The sequence below is a fragment of the Malaclemys terrapin genome, chromosome 1 (assembly GCF_027887155.1).
Source record: "Malaclemys terrapin pileata isolate rMalTer1 chromosome 1, rMalTer1.hap1, whole genome shotgun sequence".
NCBI lineage: Eukaryota > Metazoa > Chordata > Testudines > Emydidae > Malaclemys > Malaclemys terrapin.
The window spans coordinates 241,943,849-241,963,164 of NC_071505.1; the positions used below are offsets into that span (position 1 = coordinate 241,943,849).

Genomic DNA, 19,316 nt, shown 5'->3' on the forward strand with positions numbered 1-19,316 from the left:
AACAACAGACAAGTACACTGCTCTCGGTTCTGCCTTGCAGTCACAGGCAGTAAGAAGGAACTGAGGTTTGGTCAGCCCCACTCTAACCTATATGACCTCAGGAGGGGGAGCACAAGCATATTCAGGGTGCATGTGTGGCACCAACAGATGCTGCTGGCCAAAAGATTCTGAACACAACTGCACGGGACACATGAGAATCAAGTCTGGATTGTACATGGACAACATATCTTGAAGAAGAATCAGCTGCATTCTGGATCTTGTGGCCCCTCCCACATCCAAGGGTGGGGTGTTGGCTTTTAGGCTGATGGGCTCGGTCACCACCTCCTATAATTCAAAGAGGCTGGAAATATTTGGTCTCATTTGGGCCCTGATCCTACAAAGATTTGCGGTTTACATAAAGATGCACCTAAATAACTAATTTGGTTTGAATTGACACCTCTCCTTATTTTGGTGTAAATCTGTGGGTGGATAGTTATGAAAAGATCACTTTACCTCCCTTAGCTTCCAGGCACCCATTTGCCTCAGTTTCCCTACCCTGGTCAACTCACTGTCTCCCTCATACAGTCCAGCAACCCAGAGCTATTGGGTCACCGAAGTGATAAGCCCTCTGGCTAAGTCATTACAGCTCATCCTTTTCAGAGTTAACAAAGAGTCCAGCAAAACTGTGGAGAACTGCCTAGCATTTTCTGTCACTGATCTGGCTCTACTGTAGCCAGCCTTCCTGCTTCCTGCAAGGCTCTCCCTTCATGCTACACAGGCTCCCATAATAGGAAGCTCCACTCTTGGGATACTGTCACCTGATCCTAGTCACCTGACCCAAACACCAGCCCAAACCCAGCATAGGTGGGATAGAGCCCAACTCAGCCCATGCTGTGATGACAGTCTTATTGAATATTAAGAGTGTCTTACTTCAAAGTAGTTTAAGTCAGTAAAAAATGGTTAATCCTCTTGCATATAAAACATCTTATATGTAAAGTTAATATTAAAACTCTTCAATCATATTTTTAATCTGCCTTTTAATACTAATAAGTGTCATACTATCTTTCTTAATAGGCAAAATAATTGTGGAAGATCATTTCTCAGTTCATAGTCAAAGTGTTTTTACTTTTTATTATATTTAATGTTTAATGTCTGGGAAAATACAATGAATTTTTCTTTGAGTTTAGAACAAATCAGATGTTACACTTAATAACAAAATGTTCAAAGTAGAATGTCAAAAATAAGCAAACATCTTAATATTTAACTTCACTGACAAAGCAGATCTTGGTTTCAGACAACTGAAAAGCGCATCAGTCGTAAAAGACAACTATGAAAGAGCCATATTTTGCCCTTGGATGGACATTTAGCTGTCTCTGAAGACATTGGGAGCCATATGCATGCATCAGAGGGTGGAATTTGTCTTAGGTCTGCAAAATGAAATCTTGGAGCTGCTATGTGTGTGTTTTTTTCAAACAAATTATATTTTATAACATATATATCATACATGTTCCAAATCCTGCAAATGCAACTTATGTGAAACATTTAACATATAAAAAGTCATCACTGTACAATCACTTTTTAAAAAGTCAGTGCCAAAACAAAAATAAATAATAAAAATGCAATTTTAGTAAAACCAGATACAGTATTTAAGTGCTGAGGTTTGCGTTAGCTTTTTCTGTTTTAGACACAGGAATATATTAGAACATAAAAGGCAAAAGTGGTTAAGAAAAAGACCAACTTTATAACAACATATAGTAGCTTTTATTCACACTTACCTGACACTATAGTTAATTGAAAAACAATGTAAACACAATGAGGTATGGATACCAATAAACGTTTGCAAACTATGGGTCTGATCCTGCAAACGCTACTGGCAACAGTGCTTCTGCTGGGTGTAGTCCCTTTGACTTCAATAGTACTACTCTCTGTAGTAAGCATTATGCCTGATGGCGTTTGCAGGATTGGGTCCTATGTAGTTAATGCCATTCACAGAACACATTTAAAGTGCCTCAGATTTCAAACTGATGCAAATATACATTTCTTTATTTCTCTCAATTTAACAGGCTAGACTAAGTGAAATATTTTCTGACAAGTTTTATATAAATATTAGTTTAAAACTAATAGAGGTTTTCTAGCTAAAGGTAAATTTACTAAAATACTGAACCACAACTAAACTAGTCAAACAGTGCTTGCTTCTGGTTTTTGTAGAAAAGCAACTGAATTTCTTTTACGTGATATTTTATCTGCCTCCGATCACCATTTTCTTCATTTTAAAGAAAGAAAGAGACAGATGTATTATAGTTTTGTTGGTCCAATCTGTGGAATTCTGAAGTGGCCTGATATATTTTTGAGCAGAAATTAAATCTTAAATTCATTTTTTTCACAAGTTTTCTACCCCAATCTTTCATTCTGCCTCTTCACTCTTCTCTGAACCACCTCCAGTTGAATTATCTACCTCATACTTTCTATCGCAGGCATCTTCAGAGGACTTCCCACTGCAGTCATAGATCTTACTTGTAGATCCCGTATGTGTTCGAATGCGAGCTCCTGGCTGGTATAACTGCATGGCTGGACGATCCTAGAAAGAAGTGCATAAGGTTAACTTTTGGAGAAAACTATCATTTATTCACATATGTGAGATTTAGGCCTTGTCTATACTACAGAGTTATGTCAACAAAAGGCAGCTTTTGTCGACAAAACAGTGAATGCATACACACTGCGATGCGACTTTTGGCGGCAAAAACGCCGTTTTGACGACAAAATAAAACCATCCTGATCAGAGACATAAGTCTTTTTCTGCAAAATTTTTGTCGACAAAGTGACAGTGTAGACACTACACTTGATTTTATCGCTTTAATTGGCCTCCAGGAGGTATCCCACAACACCCATCCTGACTGCTCTGATCAGCAGTTTGAACTCCACTGCCCTGCAGTCAGTAAACAACCATCCACCCCTCCCCCTTAGATGCCCCAGGAATTTTTGAAATTCCATTTCCTGTTTACTTGGTGTGGAGAGGTCTCATTGCATCTTCCCAGGTGACCATGGTGGCTTATCACAGCAAACGTTCTCCCACTTGGACCACTGCGGAGGTGCTGGATCTGCCTAGCATATGGGGAGAGGAGGCTATGCAGTCCCAGCTGCACTTGAGCCATAGGAATTTTGATACCTATGGGCAGATTTCTTGAGGCTTGTGTGAAAAGGGCTATGATCGGGACATGCTGCAGTGCAGAGCGAAGATAAAGGAGCTGAGGCAGGCATAAGGCGAGGGAGGCAAACCGTCGCTCTGGTGCTGCATCTAAGTCCTGCCGGTTCTATAAGGAGCTGGATGCTATTCTCGCTATCCCACCTCCATCACCAAGAGCCCCGTGGATACTTTGGTGGGCCTGGAGGTGGTGGAAAAAGGACCTAACCCGGACGACGAAGTCACTGATGAAGAGGCGGAGTTAGATGATGATGTGGAGCTCACGGTGGGGTCTCCCAGTGGGGCAGGCAGCCAGCCAGCAACTGTTCACCACTTCAGAGGTGTCTAGCCAGTTTCAGCAGTTGCTCTCCAGCAAGCAAGAAGCAGGAGAGGAGATGCCTGGTAAGTGGCTGTGGTTTGCGTAATGCAGAGGTGAGTTCAGGGTATAGAAATGTACAAGGCTGGCTGTGTTTTTGTGTACTGGACACTTCCCTGTGCAACTAATCAGTACGGCAGAACAGGGTGTTGATGTACGCCGAGATCTCACAGCAATCCTCCAGAGAGATTTCTAGGAAAGTTTCCTGGAGGTACTCAGCAATCCTCTACTGAAGGTTCCTTGGCAGAGCTGCTTTGTTCCTTCCCCCACTGTAGGGAACTTTCCTAAGCCATTCGGCAATCACTTGTTCAGGGACCAAAGCGGCACGCAGGCAAGCAGCATAGGGACCATGGTGGAAGCTACAAGCATGTAGATGTACCCTCGCTTCCCTGCTTACCCTCAGTAGTGAGATATCTACCACAATGATCCCGGCCTGTGGGAAAGTGTGGGAGAATTTTATAATTTTTTCCCTAGTTGGCTGCCCTGCAACCCTTACAGAGTGTTCTTTTCCCCACGTAGAGCGCCCCTCCCCCCCAGCCAACACTCACCATGCTTTGAGTGTTAACCGAGATGTGTGCTTGCCAAGGGTCAGTGAGAAAGTGATTGTTATGTTACCAGAGGTGTATTTTACTGAAATGTTTCAATACTGTGCGTGAACTTAACAATCATACTTCTGTGCATTGTTCCTTGTGCTTCGGCAGATGTGGCCTTTAGGAATACCCCACAAACACCAGCCAAGCATCTCTGCCAGATAAGAAAGCGCCCAAGATGGCGCAAAGAAGACATGTTCTGGGAGGTACTGCACTTTTCCAATGCAGAGAAAAGGGAGCGCAAGAAGTGGAGGGAAGCCGAAAGGCAGGACAGAAAAGAAAATCAGGAGTTTATTAAGGATTCTACTGAGCGGATGAGTAAAGTAATGGATGAGCAAACATAGATGCTGAAGTCCTTAATAATGCTGCAGACTGAGCAGATGCATGCCCGCCCTCCCCTGCAGTACATTCAGAACTCTTTTCTGTGCCCCTCCCAACTCCGCCCGCACAGTCCTTTCTGCTTTCTGGGACTTCTCTGTTTAATCATTTGCTTACTGGAATGTAAGGCCCCAAATTTCGCCATTGCTTCCTAGGAAAGCTACATATAATGTAACATTGTAGCACCAATCACAGAGATATACATTACTGGTTCTCATTTTCAAAGTTTTGCCTCAAAGCCTCCCTGATTCAAATTGCTCCCCTCCTGGCCCCTCTGCTCAAAATCAGCAGCCAAGCAATCTGCCTCAATACTCCACCCGAGCAAACCTTTCACCCTTACCTTCACAAAGATTATGCAATATACAACACAAGGCTATGACCATGGGAATATTATCCTCACTGAGGTCTAACCTGCCATAAAGGCATTGCAAGCATGCCTTTAATCTGCCAAAGGCACATTCCACTGTCATCTAGCATCTACCCAGCCTGTTGTTGAACCGCTCCTTACTGCTGTTCAGGTTTCCTGTGTAAGGTTTCATGAGCCATGGCTGTAAGGGGTATGACGGATCTCCCAGGATCACTATGGGCATTTCAACATCCCCCACTATAATCTTCTGGTCTGGAAAGAAAGTCCCCACTTGTAACTTTCTATACAAGCGTCATGCACCTTCCTAGACCACCCCGTGTTGATGTCAGTGAAATGCCCATGGTGATCCACAAGTGCCTGCAACACCATGGAGAAGTACTCCTTCCTATTGATGTACTCCGTCGCAAGGTGGTCTGGTGCCAAAATTGAATATGTGTGCCATCTATCGCCCCTCCACTGTTAGGGAAACCCATTTCTGCAAAGCCGTCCACTATTTCACACACATTTCCCAGAGTCCTGGTCCTTCGTAGCAGGATGTGAGTAATTGCCCTGCACACTTGCATTAACGCAGCCCCAACAGTCGACTTCCCAACTCCAAATTGATTCGTGACCGACCAGTATCAGCCTGGAGTCGCCAGCTTCTACAGAGTGATTGCCACGCACTTCTCTACCGATAGGGCAGCTCTCATTCTGGTGTCCTTGTGCCATAGTGCTGGGCGAGCTCCACACACAGTTCCAGGAAGGTGGATTTACACATCCGAAAATTCTGTAGCCACCGCTCGTCATTCAGTGCTTGTTTCCCAAGCCCAAAAGCGATGTCCCACCGTCTGCAGCTGTTTTGTGAATGCCAAAAGCAATCTAAAGTTGCTTCTATCTATATCACACAGCACATCTGGCAACTGGGAGTCTTCTTCAGTTAGGAACTTTGTGATTAACTGCACTACCATCTGCGATGTCTTAATGACAGTTATCAGAGCGTAGGAGAGCAGTGCTGGATCCATCCCTTCTCACAAAGATGCCACGGTGCATAGCAAATAAGGGCCGTTGAAAAATGCCGTGAAAGAAAACCAGAAGCCCATGGAATGCTGGGACAGAAAACAATGCATCATGGGACATTTCGCCTGGTCCCAAGATGTGCAGCGATCTGCTCCACCTTCCCACAAGACCTAGTGGCAGAAGGTGTCGAGCTGGACTGTGGGTAGGTACTCACAATGCATTGCTCACACTGTCGATGATAGTGCTCCAACTGCGGACGTGATCTGATGACAGAGAGAGCGAGTGTGAACATGAAATACTGATTTTTATTATAGCACTTTTTAAGTGTCGATGTGACTTTCGTCGACAAATCTCTGTAGTGTAGACAAGGCCTTAAAGTGACTAACCTGAGTTTACATAGATAGTGGATTTTGTGTAAAATCATTTTGTATTTAATAAAAGGAGTACTTGTGGCACCTTAGAGACTAACAAATTTATTAGAGCATAAGCTTTCGTGGACTACAGCCCACTTCTTCGGATGCATATAGAATGGAACATATATTGAGGAGATATATATACACACATACAGAGAGCATGAACAGGTGGGAGTTGTCTTACCAACTCTGAGAGGCCAATTAAGTAAGAGAAAAAAAACTTTTGAAGTGATAATCAAGCTAGCCCAGTACAGACAGGTTGATAAGAAGTGTGAGAACACGGCTGCTACTCTGATACCTTTGTATTTAATGAGAACTAGGAAAAAGATGGAGTGTAATGAAAACAGATTTTGCATTTATTATCCACCTCTTTTATAACACTGTTCTTGGGAGCCAAGAATTTTGAGTAAAATAAAACAGCTGTAAAACAGGATGATTATATTACATTTAATTTAAACTGTGAGCAAAAATATTATCTAACACAAGGATCGGCAACGTTTGGCATGTCGCCTGCCAAGGTAAGCCTCTTGGCGGGCCGGGCCAGTTTGTTTACCTGCCGCCTCCGCAGGTTCGGCTGATCGCAGTTCCCACTGGCCGCGGTTCGCCACTCCAGGCCAATGGGGCTGCGGGAAGTTGAGTGGGCTGAGGGATGTGCTGGCCACCGCTTCCCGCAGCCCCCATTGATCTGGAGCGGCCAACCATGGCCAGTGGAAGCTGCGATCGGCCGAACCTGCAAACGCGGCAAGTAAACAAACCGGCCCAACCCGCCAGGGGGCTTACCCTGGCGGGCTGCATGCCAAACGCTGCCAATCCCTGATCTAACAGAATGTGATAACAAAGGCCAAGATAATTCTGTGGTAAATTTGGATACAATCTATAGTATAAGCTGGGCAGGTCAATAACTGGTGCCACGCACACTTATGGCTCTATACAAGAATGTCAGATAATAAATACAAATATAATAAAATAATACTAATCAGTGGGAAAACAGAACAACCAGGGCTTGATAAAATTAGAATAGTGAACTGCAAATTAAATTTGGCATTCCATATTCATATAGAAGATATTCATGTTCTATATGAGTAGAGTGGATACCACCCAATGTGAATCAGGAAACAAAATGAGTACAAAGGAAGAATGGCTAACTGTATAGGCATAGTGACTGAAATCATCAAAAACTTGCTCATCTGAATATCAAATAGTAGCACGTTTATAAGAAAAAAAGCACCTCAAACTCCCAAAAAGGAGAATGCTGATAATTCTTGGGTGCATAGATAGATATGCTAAAGACTTTCTAGGACAATAAAATACTGTGAATGATTACTGTTTAAAAGCCTCTGCCTAATGAGGCTATTTATTTTAACTATCACAAACATTAGACTTTGATGCTATGACAAGATCATATTTGACCTCTGTTTTAAAGTGTAGGGTTTAGTCCAGAAAATGGCATGGAATAGGCCATTTTAAGAAAACTGCAGAGCACTGAATTCTGTTCCATCTCAATCCCTTATTTCCTTTCAACTGTCCCTCACAATTTTCAGTCCCTTTGGTCTTGTTTCTTCCTTCATTATTTTTCCCCTTCGCTGATACATCCTTCATTATCAGCTCTTCTCTTCCCCCTTCTTTGCTTGAACTTCAGCCTTGTTTAACCCCGCTTTCCCTTTATTTTCCATTTCTTTAGATTAGATACCAGACTTTTTATTTAGGAGGTTTAAGAACAAGTTGTTGTAGGAAGTGTTTTGTGGTGCTATGAGCAGCCACATCAGCGTGTTACTTATCTCTCTTCATCACATCCAGCCAATCAACACCAGTCATGCAGTCCTAAACCCTATGATGAACAATGAACATAGAACCCACCAGAACCATTACAATAAAGGATCAGTCAGCTTTTATATATCACAGACCCTCTTTATCCATCACAGTTTCCATGTTTATCAGACTGAAAAAAGCTCAACTGGACGTTTAATTTTTTTATAAAATGGTTTATATCAATTTAATATGTTTTTAATATTTTTAGACAGAGATTCAGACAGCTGCTAGAGGTGGCAGAGAAAAAAGAGTATGGCTACTCCTTGCCTGTCCTATCTCTAGCAAAAGCGCAGCTCCCTCTGGAGGCACACTGTCATGGGGTCCTTGCCTGTGCCTGCTTTGAAAACCCCCTTCAGAAGAGGTGCACATTACAGAGGGGGATTCCATACAAGACAGTGTCAACCATCTTGAATGAAAAGCTTTAATGATTAGAATGGGGAGAGGATGAGGCCACTAATAGCAGACATCCTTGGAAATGCTATAACACGTCCTCTGAAATCACAAAGCTCCAAGCCCTCAGAAAGGGGCTCCACAGGTTTCAAGGTGAAGATAGGAAAATGGTTTTCTGCATGCAGTCCCATTCAAGAAGCTGCCCAATCGTGGCTGTTTTTTGAACAGGTTATTTCCCTGGATTTGGCACTTCTCAATGGGGTGATTTGCCCTCAGCCAGGGAGAACCTTTACCTGAGGGCAGAATGGATGAAGATTGCAAGATCTACTTTCCTATCTTCTGTACTGAAGATTTCTAAATATGCTCATGTGACGTTATTGATATAATCTGGGACCATATAGATCATTGTTGCAACCAAGGTCCTGTGGTGGCACCCAAATCTGGTATAAAGGGGGTCAAATGGGGTGTCTAGGACAAGGTTATGGTTTACTGGTTATGATTATGCTGTCTATATGTGTGTATCAGTTTTGTAGTTGAAGTTATGAATATTGGCTCTATACTGTCTGTATGGCAAACTTATGCTATGCTTCTGGGTGACATCCCAGACAAGCTGAGATTAGCTCTGCATAGCCTGCTTGATGGCCCATTAAGGACCATCAGCTATACAATGGACCCATTGAGAGAAGGCAGATACGCCTTGTAACTCAGCAAAGTATGCAGGGACTGGCCCATGTGACTCCAGACTCCATCTTGCTGTAATTTTCCACAGTAAGAACAAAGGTGTTCTTACACCTGGAAAAGACTATATAAGGCTGATGCCTCATCTCCATCTGGTCTTCAATCCTGCTTCATACCTCTGGAGGAACTTTGCTACAAGCTGAAGCTTTGAACAAAGGACTGAGGACCCATCCCAGCGGGGGATGTATTCCAGAGACTTGATTTGAACCTGCAGTTTATTCCATCGCTGCTGCAAGCCTGAACCAAGAACTTTGCCATTACTGTATGTAATTGATTCCATTTAACCAATCCTAACTCTCATCTCTACCTTTTTCCTTTTACGAATAAACCTTTAGATTTTAGATTCTAAAGGATTGGCAACAGCGTGATTTGTGGATAAGATCTGATTTGTATATTGACCTGGGTCTGGGGCTTGGTCCTTTGGGATCGGGAGAACCTTTTTCTTTTACTGGGGTATTGGTATTCATAACCATTTGTCCCCATAACGAGTGGCACTGGTGGTAATACTGGGAAACTGGGGTGTCTAAGGAGATTGCTTGTGAGACTTGCGGTTAGCCAGGGGGTGAGACCGAAGTCCTCCTAGTCTGGCTGGTTTGGTTTGCCTTAGAGGTGGAAAAAACCCCAGCCTTGGGCTGTAACTGCCCTGTTTGAGCAATTTGTCCTGAGTTGGCACTCTCAGTTGGGTTCCACCAGAACCGCATTGTCACAGTGGCGTAGTCGTGCTTGGATCCACAGAACCAGGTCAATTAAGCTTTGGGTCAGAACCCCACGCTGTCCAAATTTGAGTTTTGGGATTGAGAGTTTTGTTGGTTAAAGAACTGCTGCAATGGCTGAGCAAAGAGCATATGAGGGACTTGGCAAAAAAGCCCTGGAAAATTTGTGTTCAGAAAAGAGGATAAGCTTTAGAAAGAAAGCTACAAATCAAGAACTGAGAAACCTGTTAATAGCCAGTGATCAGGGGGCAAGAGCACAGCCCTTACCTGAGGCTGCAGAAGAGGCAGAAAAAATTAGAATGCAAAGGGTGACAAGTAAACTGCAATTTGAGCATGAACAGAAGCTAGCAGATCTTCGATTGCTGGAGAAGCAAAAAATAGCAGAATTAGAAGGAGGCTGCTGAGAGAGAGAAGGAGGCTGCTGAGAGAGAGAAGGAGGCTGCTGAGAGAGAGAAAGAAGCCGATCAAAGAAAGAAGGAGGCTGATGAGAGAGAAGAGAGAGCTCGTAAGGGACGTCTAGAGCTGCTCGCTGCTGAACAGGAGACGGCCAGACTTCAGCTCCAAGTACTGGAAGAGCGGAGAAAGTCATCCCCACCTGGTACTCCACCTCCCCCCCGCCATGAGAAAAACTGGGAAAGGATGTGTCCCATTTACAATGATACTGAGGATATAGAGGAGTTTTTGTCTACCTTTGAACGCCTCTGCAATCTGTACCAGATCCCCGAGGGTCAGCGAATGCCTGTCCTGCTGACCAGACTGACTGGAAAAGCCAGGGAGGTATTCAATGACTTGGGGGAACAAGAAGCCTTGGATTATGGGCAGTTTAAAGATTCTGTGTTAAGGCGATTCAAGGTTACTCCTGAATCTTACAGAGTTAAGTTTAGAGAGTTTAAAATGTCTAAGGATTGTACTTTTGTAGAATGTGCTCATAAGCTGATGGGTTTTGTTAAAAAGTGGGTTATGGGAGCCAAGGCGCATGGGAGTTTTGAAAAACTGCTGGATTTAATAACTTTGGAACAGTTCTTAGACATTGTGCCTGACAATGTGAGAGCAGCTGTGTGTGACAGGGACCCTGAGTCAGTCCTACGGGCAGCAGAGATTGTGGATGCCCATACCCAAAACAGGGCTCGAGAAGGGTGTAAAACCCCGGGGAAAAGTAATCACCATTCTCCCCAGTTCAAGAGGAGGGAAGGATTTAAAAATAAACCTGACTCTTCTAAAGGAGTTCAAGGGGGCCTGGAGGGTAGGAACTCACATCCCAGGACGGAACAGGTTACATGCTATCACTGTGGTATCCTGGGCCACATGAGACCAGACTGCCCGACACTGAAGGGCAGCCCAAAACCAGCAACCCCAAATGCCACGGCCAATGCTAACTCTGTTGTTGTAAACTCACAGGCAAGCCACACAGAGCCCAGCATTGGTGCCCTGTGTGCAAATGCTGTTTCTGTGGTCTCTGAAGAATTTGACCTTAAAACTCACATTAAAGCTAAATATGGGGGAAATAATGCAGAGTTTATTAGCAGTGCAGAAGTGAACGGAGTAAGGTGTATGGCATGGAGGGACACCGCAGCAGATATTACTCTGGTTAAAGCAAGTCTTGTCAGGAAGGAAGATTATTTGCCAGGTGAAGATGTAACTGTTGTAGCCTTATCTAAGTATTTTGTCAGGGTGCCTTTGGCTAAAATCCACCTGAAATGGAAGGGTTTGGAGGGCACCATGGTTGTGGGAGTAAAAGACATAATCCCTAAGGATATCATGATTGGAAATGATATTAAAGCTATGGTCAGTCAAGTTAATACAAACCAAGCACAAGAGAGGATTGATCCTAAGGTTGTGCCTATGGAGGGTTTCTCCAAAAGCTTGTCCTTGGAAAGTAGCTGTGTGGCTGTGAATGAAGTTTCTGAATGTCCATCTAAGTCTCAGAAGTAAATCTGGAATTAGATCAAGCGAAGGGAGAGGAGAACAAGGAGATTTTGGATGAGTCTAGGCAGTCTTGTGAACTGATGGCTTTATCTAGTCAGCAGTTTGGGGAGGCAAGGAGAGTGGAAGATGAGTGTCCCTATACCTTATCTGTTTCCTGTGCGAAGAATAGCGACAGTGAAGGAAATGTGCCTGTGTCTGTCAGGGGTATTAACTTGCCTATGGAGGAAGCTACCCCAGTCTCCAAGCAGTTGTCGGTGAACAGCCCGGTTTGCTGGGACAAGGGAAATGAAATCCCAAACCGTATGTCTAGTAAAGAAAAATGCGTCTCCAACTCTTTTTTGTCTGTGGAGCAGACAGAAGGTGCCTTTCGGCCTGTGATGGTTGAGAGTAATTTAGCTGTCTCAGAGTTGGTTCTGGATTCAACTAAAGCCCAGGAAGGGAATGGTCCTAAGTTTGCATCTGCTGGGGAGAATGGCACCATAACTAGGTTGCATCCAGTTAGTGTCTTAGCAAAATCCCAGAGACCAGAAAATTCTGGTGCTTGTATTTTGCCTGTTGCTCATGTGTGGGTGGAGAAGGGTGTAACAACTCTGTCTGATCAGGGTGATACCCTAGCCAGGGCACAAGGAGAGCGAAAAGGTAGTTTGGTTGTGGTACCTACGGACAGTTTAACAACTTGTAGCAAAAAGGAAAAAATTCCTAAGCTTGTGTGTGGCAAAGAGAAGGGAAGTATTTCTAACCTTTTATCTAGGAAGTCTATGGGTTTGCCTGAAAGGGGATTGTGTAGAGATCTGCCTGATGGGCCAAAGGTGATCCTGAATGCAAGTAAAACCCAGACAGAGCCTGTTGTTGCTCAGGAAAGTGTTCCTTTAGAGCAAGCCCTAGGTGAAGAGGGTAAGGGCAGAATTTCTGTGAGGGGTGATTTGCTGCTTAAAAAAGCTCCTGGAGAAAGGAATCCTCATGGTACTCGGTGCAAGCAGTTCCCTGCAACTGAAGGGTGTGAGAGTGATTTAATCAAGGAAGTTTCAGTTCCTAGCAGCCAGAAATTGTCTGTTGTGAATGGATCCACTGACTGTCCTTTTAAAAGATCCAGTGTGGGTAGCTTTGAGAAGGTCTCAGAGGAAGTAAAAGTTGTTAAGGAATTGAGGCAGCCCTATAACCAAGTGGCTGTGCGGGGCCAACTTGTTGGGGAGACAATGGTGTTGGAACAGAAATGTCTCCTTTCTGATTCTTTAAACGAGCAGTTTGTGCTTCAGGGTTTGAGGACAGATTTGGTTACTGATGTGTCAGAGCAGAGCAGTTTTATGGCTAAATGCTGGAGGATGCAGGGGAGAGCAAGCAAACTCTCACCCGCAGACTCTTTGGATTTGTGTGGTATCTCTTTAAGGCAGAGTCCAGCCTTGGAAATTATAGCAGTTAAGGATATGAAAACTGGTGGACTGGCTCTGGTCTGGGGTAGTGCAAATTACTTGCCTGGCTGGGAAAGGGAGGACTTGCTAATAGCTGTTAGCACAGAGGGCCCACCCCATCAGCCAGTGAATTCTGTTAAGCAAGAAAAATCAGGGTTTGATCCTGCAGGACAAGGAGGAAAGAGAAAACTGAATTTTGCAAAGGAAAGCCACAGGTTAACCCTAAAATGCCCAAACTCCAATGGTATTAAGCCAAAGGGGTGGCATGACAACCATGATTGCAGATGGACACTTGCAATGAACTTGTTGTTATTGCTTAAGTTTGTAATGAATGTGTTGCTATTGCCACAGACTGTAAAAATGTACAATGTGTCTAATCTTTGGGAGAATCCCTTGAACATGTTAAAAGGAATACATGAAAACACACATTATGTTAAAAGGCCTTGTTACACTGGGGTTTCACAGGTAATGCCTGTAAACAATATTGGAACTTTTCACAGGGGAAAAGACATTCCAGACCTAATGTGCGGTATGAAAAGGAAGACTGAGGCACACTACCATATTGCTTTCATAGCTAAATGCCAAGATTCCTGTACTATGAAGAACATTAATATCTGCATTTATTCGATGTTAATGGGGTTCCAAACATTTGCCCGAGCTTGTATGGATAAAGTAGCTGTTTTCTTTAGCTCTTGGCAAGATCACATGACACATACAGGAACCATGCTGCCAGAGCAGATCCAATCCACTATTGTTCTAACTAAGTGTTACCTTGAGTTTGTAAAGAGGTTCAATCATGTGGTTGAACATGATTTTGATAAACCATTTCTGTTATACACTGGTACGGCTTCTAACCCAATATTAGCTGTAGTGAGACAGAACCCAGGATGGGGAGCTCTTGTGATGCAGTCAGTGATGTTTGTGTCATCCCTTCCTGCATCAATTTTGCGTTGGGGGTGTGACGTTATTGATATAATCTGGGACCATATAGATCATTGTTGCAACCAAGGTCCTGTGGTGGCACCCAAATCTGGTATAAAGGGGGTCAAATGGGGTGTCTAGGACAAGGTTATGGTTTACTGGTTATGATTATGCTGTCTATATGTGTGTATCAGTTTTGTAGTTGAAGTTATGAATATTGGCTCTATACTGTCTGTATGGCAAACTTATGCTATGCTTCTGGGTGACATCCCAGACAAGCTGAGATTAGCTCTGCATAGCCTGCTTGATGGCCCATTAAGGACCATCAGCTATACAATGGACCCACTGAGAGAAGGCAGATACGCCTTGTAACTCAGCAAAGTATGCAGGGACTGGCCCATGTGACTCCAGACTCCATCTTGCTGTAATTTTCCACAGTAAGAACAAAGGTGTTCTTACACCTGGAAAAGACTATATAAGGCTGATGCCTCATCTCCATCTGGTCTTCAATCCTGCTTCATACCTCTGGAGGAACTTTGCTACAAGCTGAAGCTTTGAACAAAGGACTGAGGACCCATCCCAGCGGGGGATGTATTCCAGAGACTTGATTTGAACCTGCAGTTTATTCCATCGCTGCTGCAAGCCTGAACCAAGAACTTTGCCATTACTGTATGTAATTGATTCCATTTAACCAATCCTAACTCTCATCTCTACCTTTTTCCTTTTACGAATAAACCTTTAGATTTTAGATTCTAAAGGATTGGCAACAGCGTGATTTGTGGATAAGATCTGATTTGTATATTGACCTGGGTCTGGGGCTTGGTCCTTTGGGATCGGGAGAACCTTTTTCTTTTACTGGGGTATTGGTATTCATAACCATTTGTCCCCATAACGAGTGGCACTGGTGGTAATACTGGGAAACTGGGGTGTCTAAGGAGATTGCTTGTGAGACTTGCGGTTAGCCAGGGGGTGAGACCGAAGTCCTCCTAGTCTGGCTGGTTTGGTTTGCCTTAGAGGTGGAAAAAACCCCAGCCTTGGGCTGTAACTGCCCTGTTTGAGCAATTTGTCCTGAGTTGGCACTCTCAGTTGGGTTCCACCAGAACCGCATTGTCACAGCTCATTTCTGGATAAACTGTTTATTTATTCACTTTTACTTTAAAAACTGAATAACTATAAGCCAGCCAGTAATCTGCCTGACTAGTAAAGATTCTACTTAGAATAAATTCACTTTTAAAAGGATAATAAGCCAAAGTTTTCAAACTCTATTATTAGGGCACTACCTAATTCACGGTCCATTTTGGTCAATTTCACGGTCATAGGGATTTAAAAATCATAAATTTAATGATTTCAGCTATTTAAATCTGAAATGTCAGGTGTAATTGTAGGGGTCCTGACCCAAAAAGGAGTTGTGTGGTGGTCACAAGGTTATTGTATGTAGAGGGTGTTGCGGTACTGCTATCCTTACTTCTGCGCTACTGCTGGCGGCAGCGCTGCCTTCAAAGCTGTGCAGATGGAGAGCGGTGGCTGCTGGCCGGAAGCCCAGCTCTGAAAGCAGAGCTGCCACCAGCAGCAGCGCAGAAGTAAGGAAGGCATGGTATGGTATTGCCACCATTACTTCTGCACTGCTGCCTGCAGCACTGGGCCCTCTGTAAGCAGCCGCCACTCTCTGGCCGCCCACCTCTGAAGGCAGCAGAGCAGGAGTAAGGGTGGCATGGTATGGTATTGCCACTCTTACTTCTGCATTGCTGCTGGTGGGGCGCTGCCTTCAGAGCTGGGCGCCCAACCAACAGCCACTGCTCTCTGGCCACCCAGCTCTGAAGGCAGCGCAGAAGTAAGGGTGGCAATACCGTGACCCCCCTGAAATAACCTTGCAACCCCCCTGCAACTCCCTTTTGGGTCAGGACCCCCAATTTGAGAAACGCTGGTCTCCCCTGTGAAATCTGTATAGTATAGAGTAAAAGCACCCAAAAGACCAGATTTAACGGGGGGAGACCAGATTTCCCAGTCCATAATGCGTTTTTCATGGCTGTGAATTCGGTAGGGCCCTATCTATTATAGAGTACCCGTGATATAACTTTTAAAACACTCAAAAAATGCTAGGCTTCCAAGACTAATGTTCTAAGGAAGATTCCAAATATTGTATGTATATATGACCAGAGAAGACAAATCCTATCACCTTAAATAATTTTAACTGTTATTTTTAAAAATATAGAAATCTGGGTTTTACTGAAAAACAAATAAAGAATTGCTTTTCTTGAAAAAAGCATCTTTATGCTGAGATTGCAAAAGTAAAACCTGTGGCCTTGAGGTATATTTTACTAATGAAAGATTATCCTAAATGAATAAAAGAACCTTATTTCTTATGCGCTCCTTTTTGGATGCCATGTCATCACACTTGTCCTCTTTACCCAGTTTGTCTACGGCCTCCACAGTGAAGCTGTAGTTGTGGTTCCCTTTCTTCCCTCTGTCTTGGCTGTATCCTTTCCCCCATTTCAGCTCTTCTTCATTCCTTCTCACAAACTTGTCAAATTCATAGTGGGCTCTATGTTTTCTGCCATCATCCAACCGATATCTTTGTCTTTCAAGGTCTTTTTCTCGAAATCTTCTCTCCAAGTCCACTTGCTCTTTATCACTATCGTTTTGTGACCTGTGTGTGTTTAAACAAGAAAAAACCCGAACAATTAACTTAGACAAAATCTTTGCTCACAGGACTAGATTCAAAGGCCATTGAAGCCAACAAAAAGACTCACACTGACTTCAACAGGCTTTAGATCAGGCCCCCAATCAGGCTATATTTTTAATTAAAAAAAGAGATGCATTGCAATATTGCTACAGGTTTTGTACATCATAAATTCAGCTCCCCATTGTGCATTCAGTTCAATTGGAAGCAGAAAATTTTTCCACTGGCTTGAAAAGAAAATCAGGTTTACTTCAGAACTGCTTTGAAGATCATCCTGCAACCCTTACTTATATTTGAAATCAACACATAAATAATGCTCTTGATGGTAAAGATACACATAAGTAAAGGTTACACAATCAGGCGGTAAGAGCCTAGTCCTGCAAAGACTTAAGCATGTGAGTAATCTCACAGACTTCAGTGGGAGCACTAATGGCATAAAGTAACTTGCAGGCTCAAGGCCTTAATTTTATGGCTCCATTTAACAGAAATTATTCACAGCCCTTGCAACAGATGGAAGGTATTAAACAAGTCAGAGTTAGTGCTGCTGTTCCAGCCTTTACTTACAATTGTGTGCCTAGATGATGTAGCCCACCATTGCATTTTTATGTAGGTGAAAAAACATTATCTTTTCACAACTTAATTTATATTATGTACTAAGTAATTTATATTATAAATAAACTGTTTGCAACATTTTGCTGTTAAGATGATATAGATCTCTGCACTTTTATTCATCTCATTCCTCTTGTTCAGTAACTAGCTAGTTCCCTCATAAAATAAAACAGTAAATTATGGATAAGATAGCAGAATAATTTCATCAAATTATAAAAAAGAGTAAATAGACAGTAGTTATTTCAAACTTTTATTATATGAAATAAAAAGTCAGTAATTCAAATTGAAAGAGGAATATATAATTTTGCCAGCCTCTGCCATTTTAGCTTGTGACAAAGGAAATGCTAATCAGCAGACAAAATGGATGAAAGAGTCTGGAGATTTGTCACTTTTTTATTATTGTTTATTAACACCTGTTTGTTCATTAACTTTGTTGAATATGAACAATTCTTCTGTTTTCCACACCATTTTTTCCTTGTAAGTCATGGAACAATGAAAGTCTTCAGCCTCTGCCATATAGTTATCTGTTGATTGGCACTTCCTTTATTAAAAAAAGGGAGGAGCCACACCTGCAAATTGCTGAGTACCAGCAATAGAAAGTCAATGTTAATTGAGGTTGCTCAGCAGTTCGCAGGACTGGCCCTGTATCAGCATATTACCAGAACCTTTCACAATTACAGAAATATTAAAACAGTGACATATACTTCTAAATATGTATATTACCAGTAAATATTACTTTAGCTCTCCAGGGTCTGACTAACCATGCCTATTTTGTTTCCCTCTACCTTTTCAGCTTTAAGCTGGAAGAATATTTTTAGGTTAGCTCCTGCAGAATCTGCTTGGCACCCTGCTTCCTACTCTTCCCATTACCAAGCACAGAGAAAGCCTCAATTAGAAGTGCTGCAGGAATGCAGTTGGCAGGGTGGATTTGCCTAAAGATGGCTCAGAGGACAGCAGCTGATGGGGAGAGCAAATTCAAGCTCAGTAGTGGCTGGGGTAGCTTTGTAAAGCATCCATTGTAAGGAACAGTTAGGTAAGGGTGAGATAACAATAAAATAGTTAAAAAGCTAGAGAGAAGTAGAGGAGGAAGAGGTTAGGCTATCAGGGAAGGAGAAAGCAGAAAATTAGGAGAAATAAAGAGGGAGGAGACTTATGAGCAATTAGTCAAAGTTCAGGGCCCGGTGCATTGTTGCAGTTGGGAAGAGAAATGGAAGATGGAGCCTGATACTTTTCATGCAATATTGCTTATTTACAAAGTTATGTTTCCCTAACACAGGAGGAACCAAACAACAGATGACAATGTCTTTGCTCATAGCATCAAAAATTCCTTCAGCCAGTACCACCCCTCACCACCCGACTCCAAAAGCTAGGGTTACCATATTTCAACAAGCAAAAAAGAGGACGGGAGGAGCCCCGCCCTAGCCTCGCCCCTGCCCCTCCCACTTCCCGCTCCCCCAGAACCCCCAACCCTCCCCCCGTTCCTTGTCCCCTGACTGCCCCCTCCTGGGACCCCTGCTCCTAACTGCCCTCCAGAACCCCACCCCCTACCTAAGACTCCCTGTTCCTTGTCCCCTAACTGCCCCCTCCTAAGACCCCCCCCAACTTCCCCCCAGGACCCTACCCCCTACCTGTACCCTGACTGCCCAAAACTTTCTCCACTCCCCTCCAAAAGCCCCCACCCGTTTCTTGACTGCCCCATCCAGAACCTCCCTGTCCCTTCTCCTGCCCCCCCTTACCCTGCTGCTCAGAACAGGGTGTTGGGCTCTGTGCCAGCCGGACACATGGCTGAGCTCCCCAGCACAACACAAAACCCGGTCCCTGGCCCTACACAGGGCTGCCGG

At 43.6% G+C, this 19,316-nt stretch overlaps 1 protein-coding gene across 4 annotated transcripts in view; it reads right to left on the bottom strand.

The window, feature by feature from the left end:
• Positions 1-1,083: 1,083 nt before the first annotated feature.
• UPF3A (UPF3A regulator of nonsense mediated mRNA decay) overlaps positions 1,084-19,316 on the bottom strand; it is a 57,165-nt gene continuing 38,932 nt past the window's right edge. For 3 of the 4 annotated variants that reach the window (XM_054010874.1, XM_054010858.1, XM_054010850.1), the window contains 2 exons: positions 16,539-16,833; positions 1,084-2,557 (listed from right to left, as the gene is read on the bottom strand). In XM_054010874.1, coding sequence (XP_053866849.1) covers positions 2,384-2,557; positions 16,539-16,833 — 469 coding nt within the window. In that variant the 3' untranslated portion in view covers positions 1,084-2,383. The remainder of the gene's footprint in view (positions 2,558-16,538; positions 16,834-19,316) is intronic. The other variant, XM_054010866.1, reaches the window with a different exon arrangement.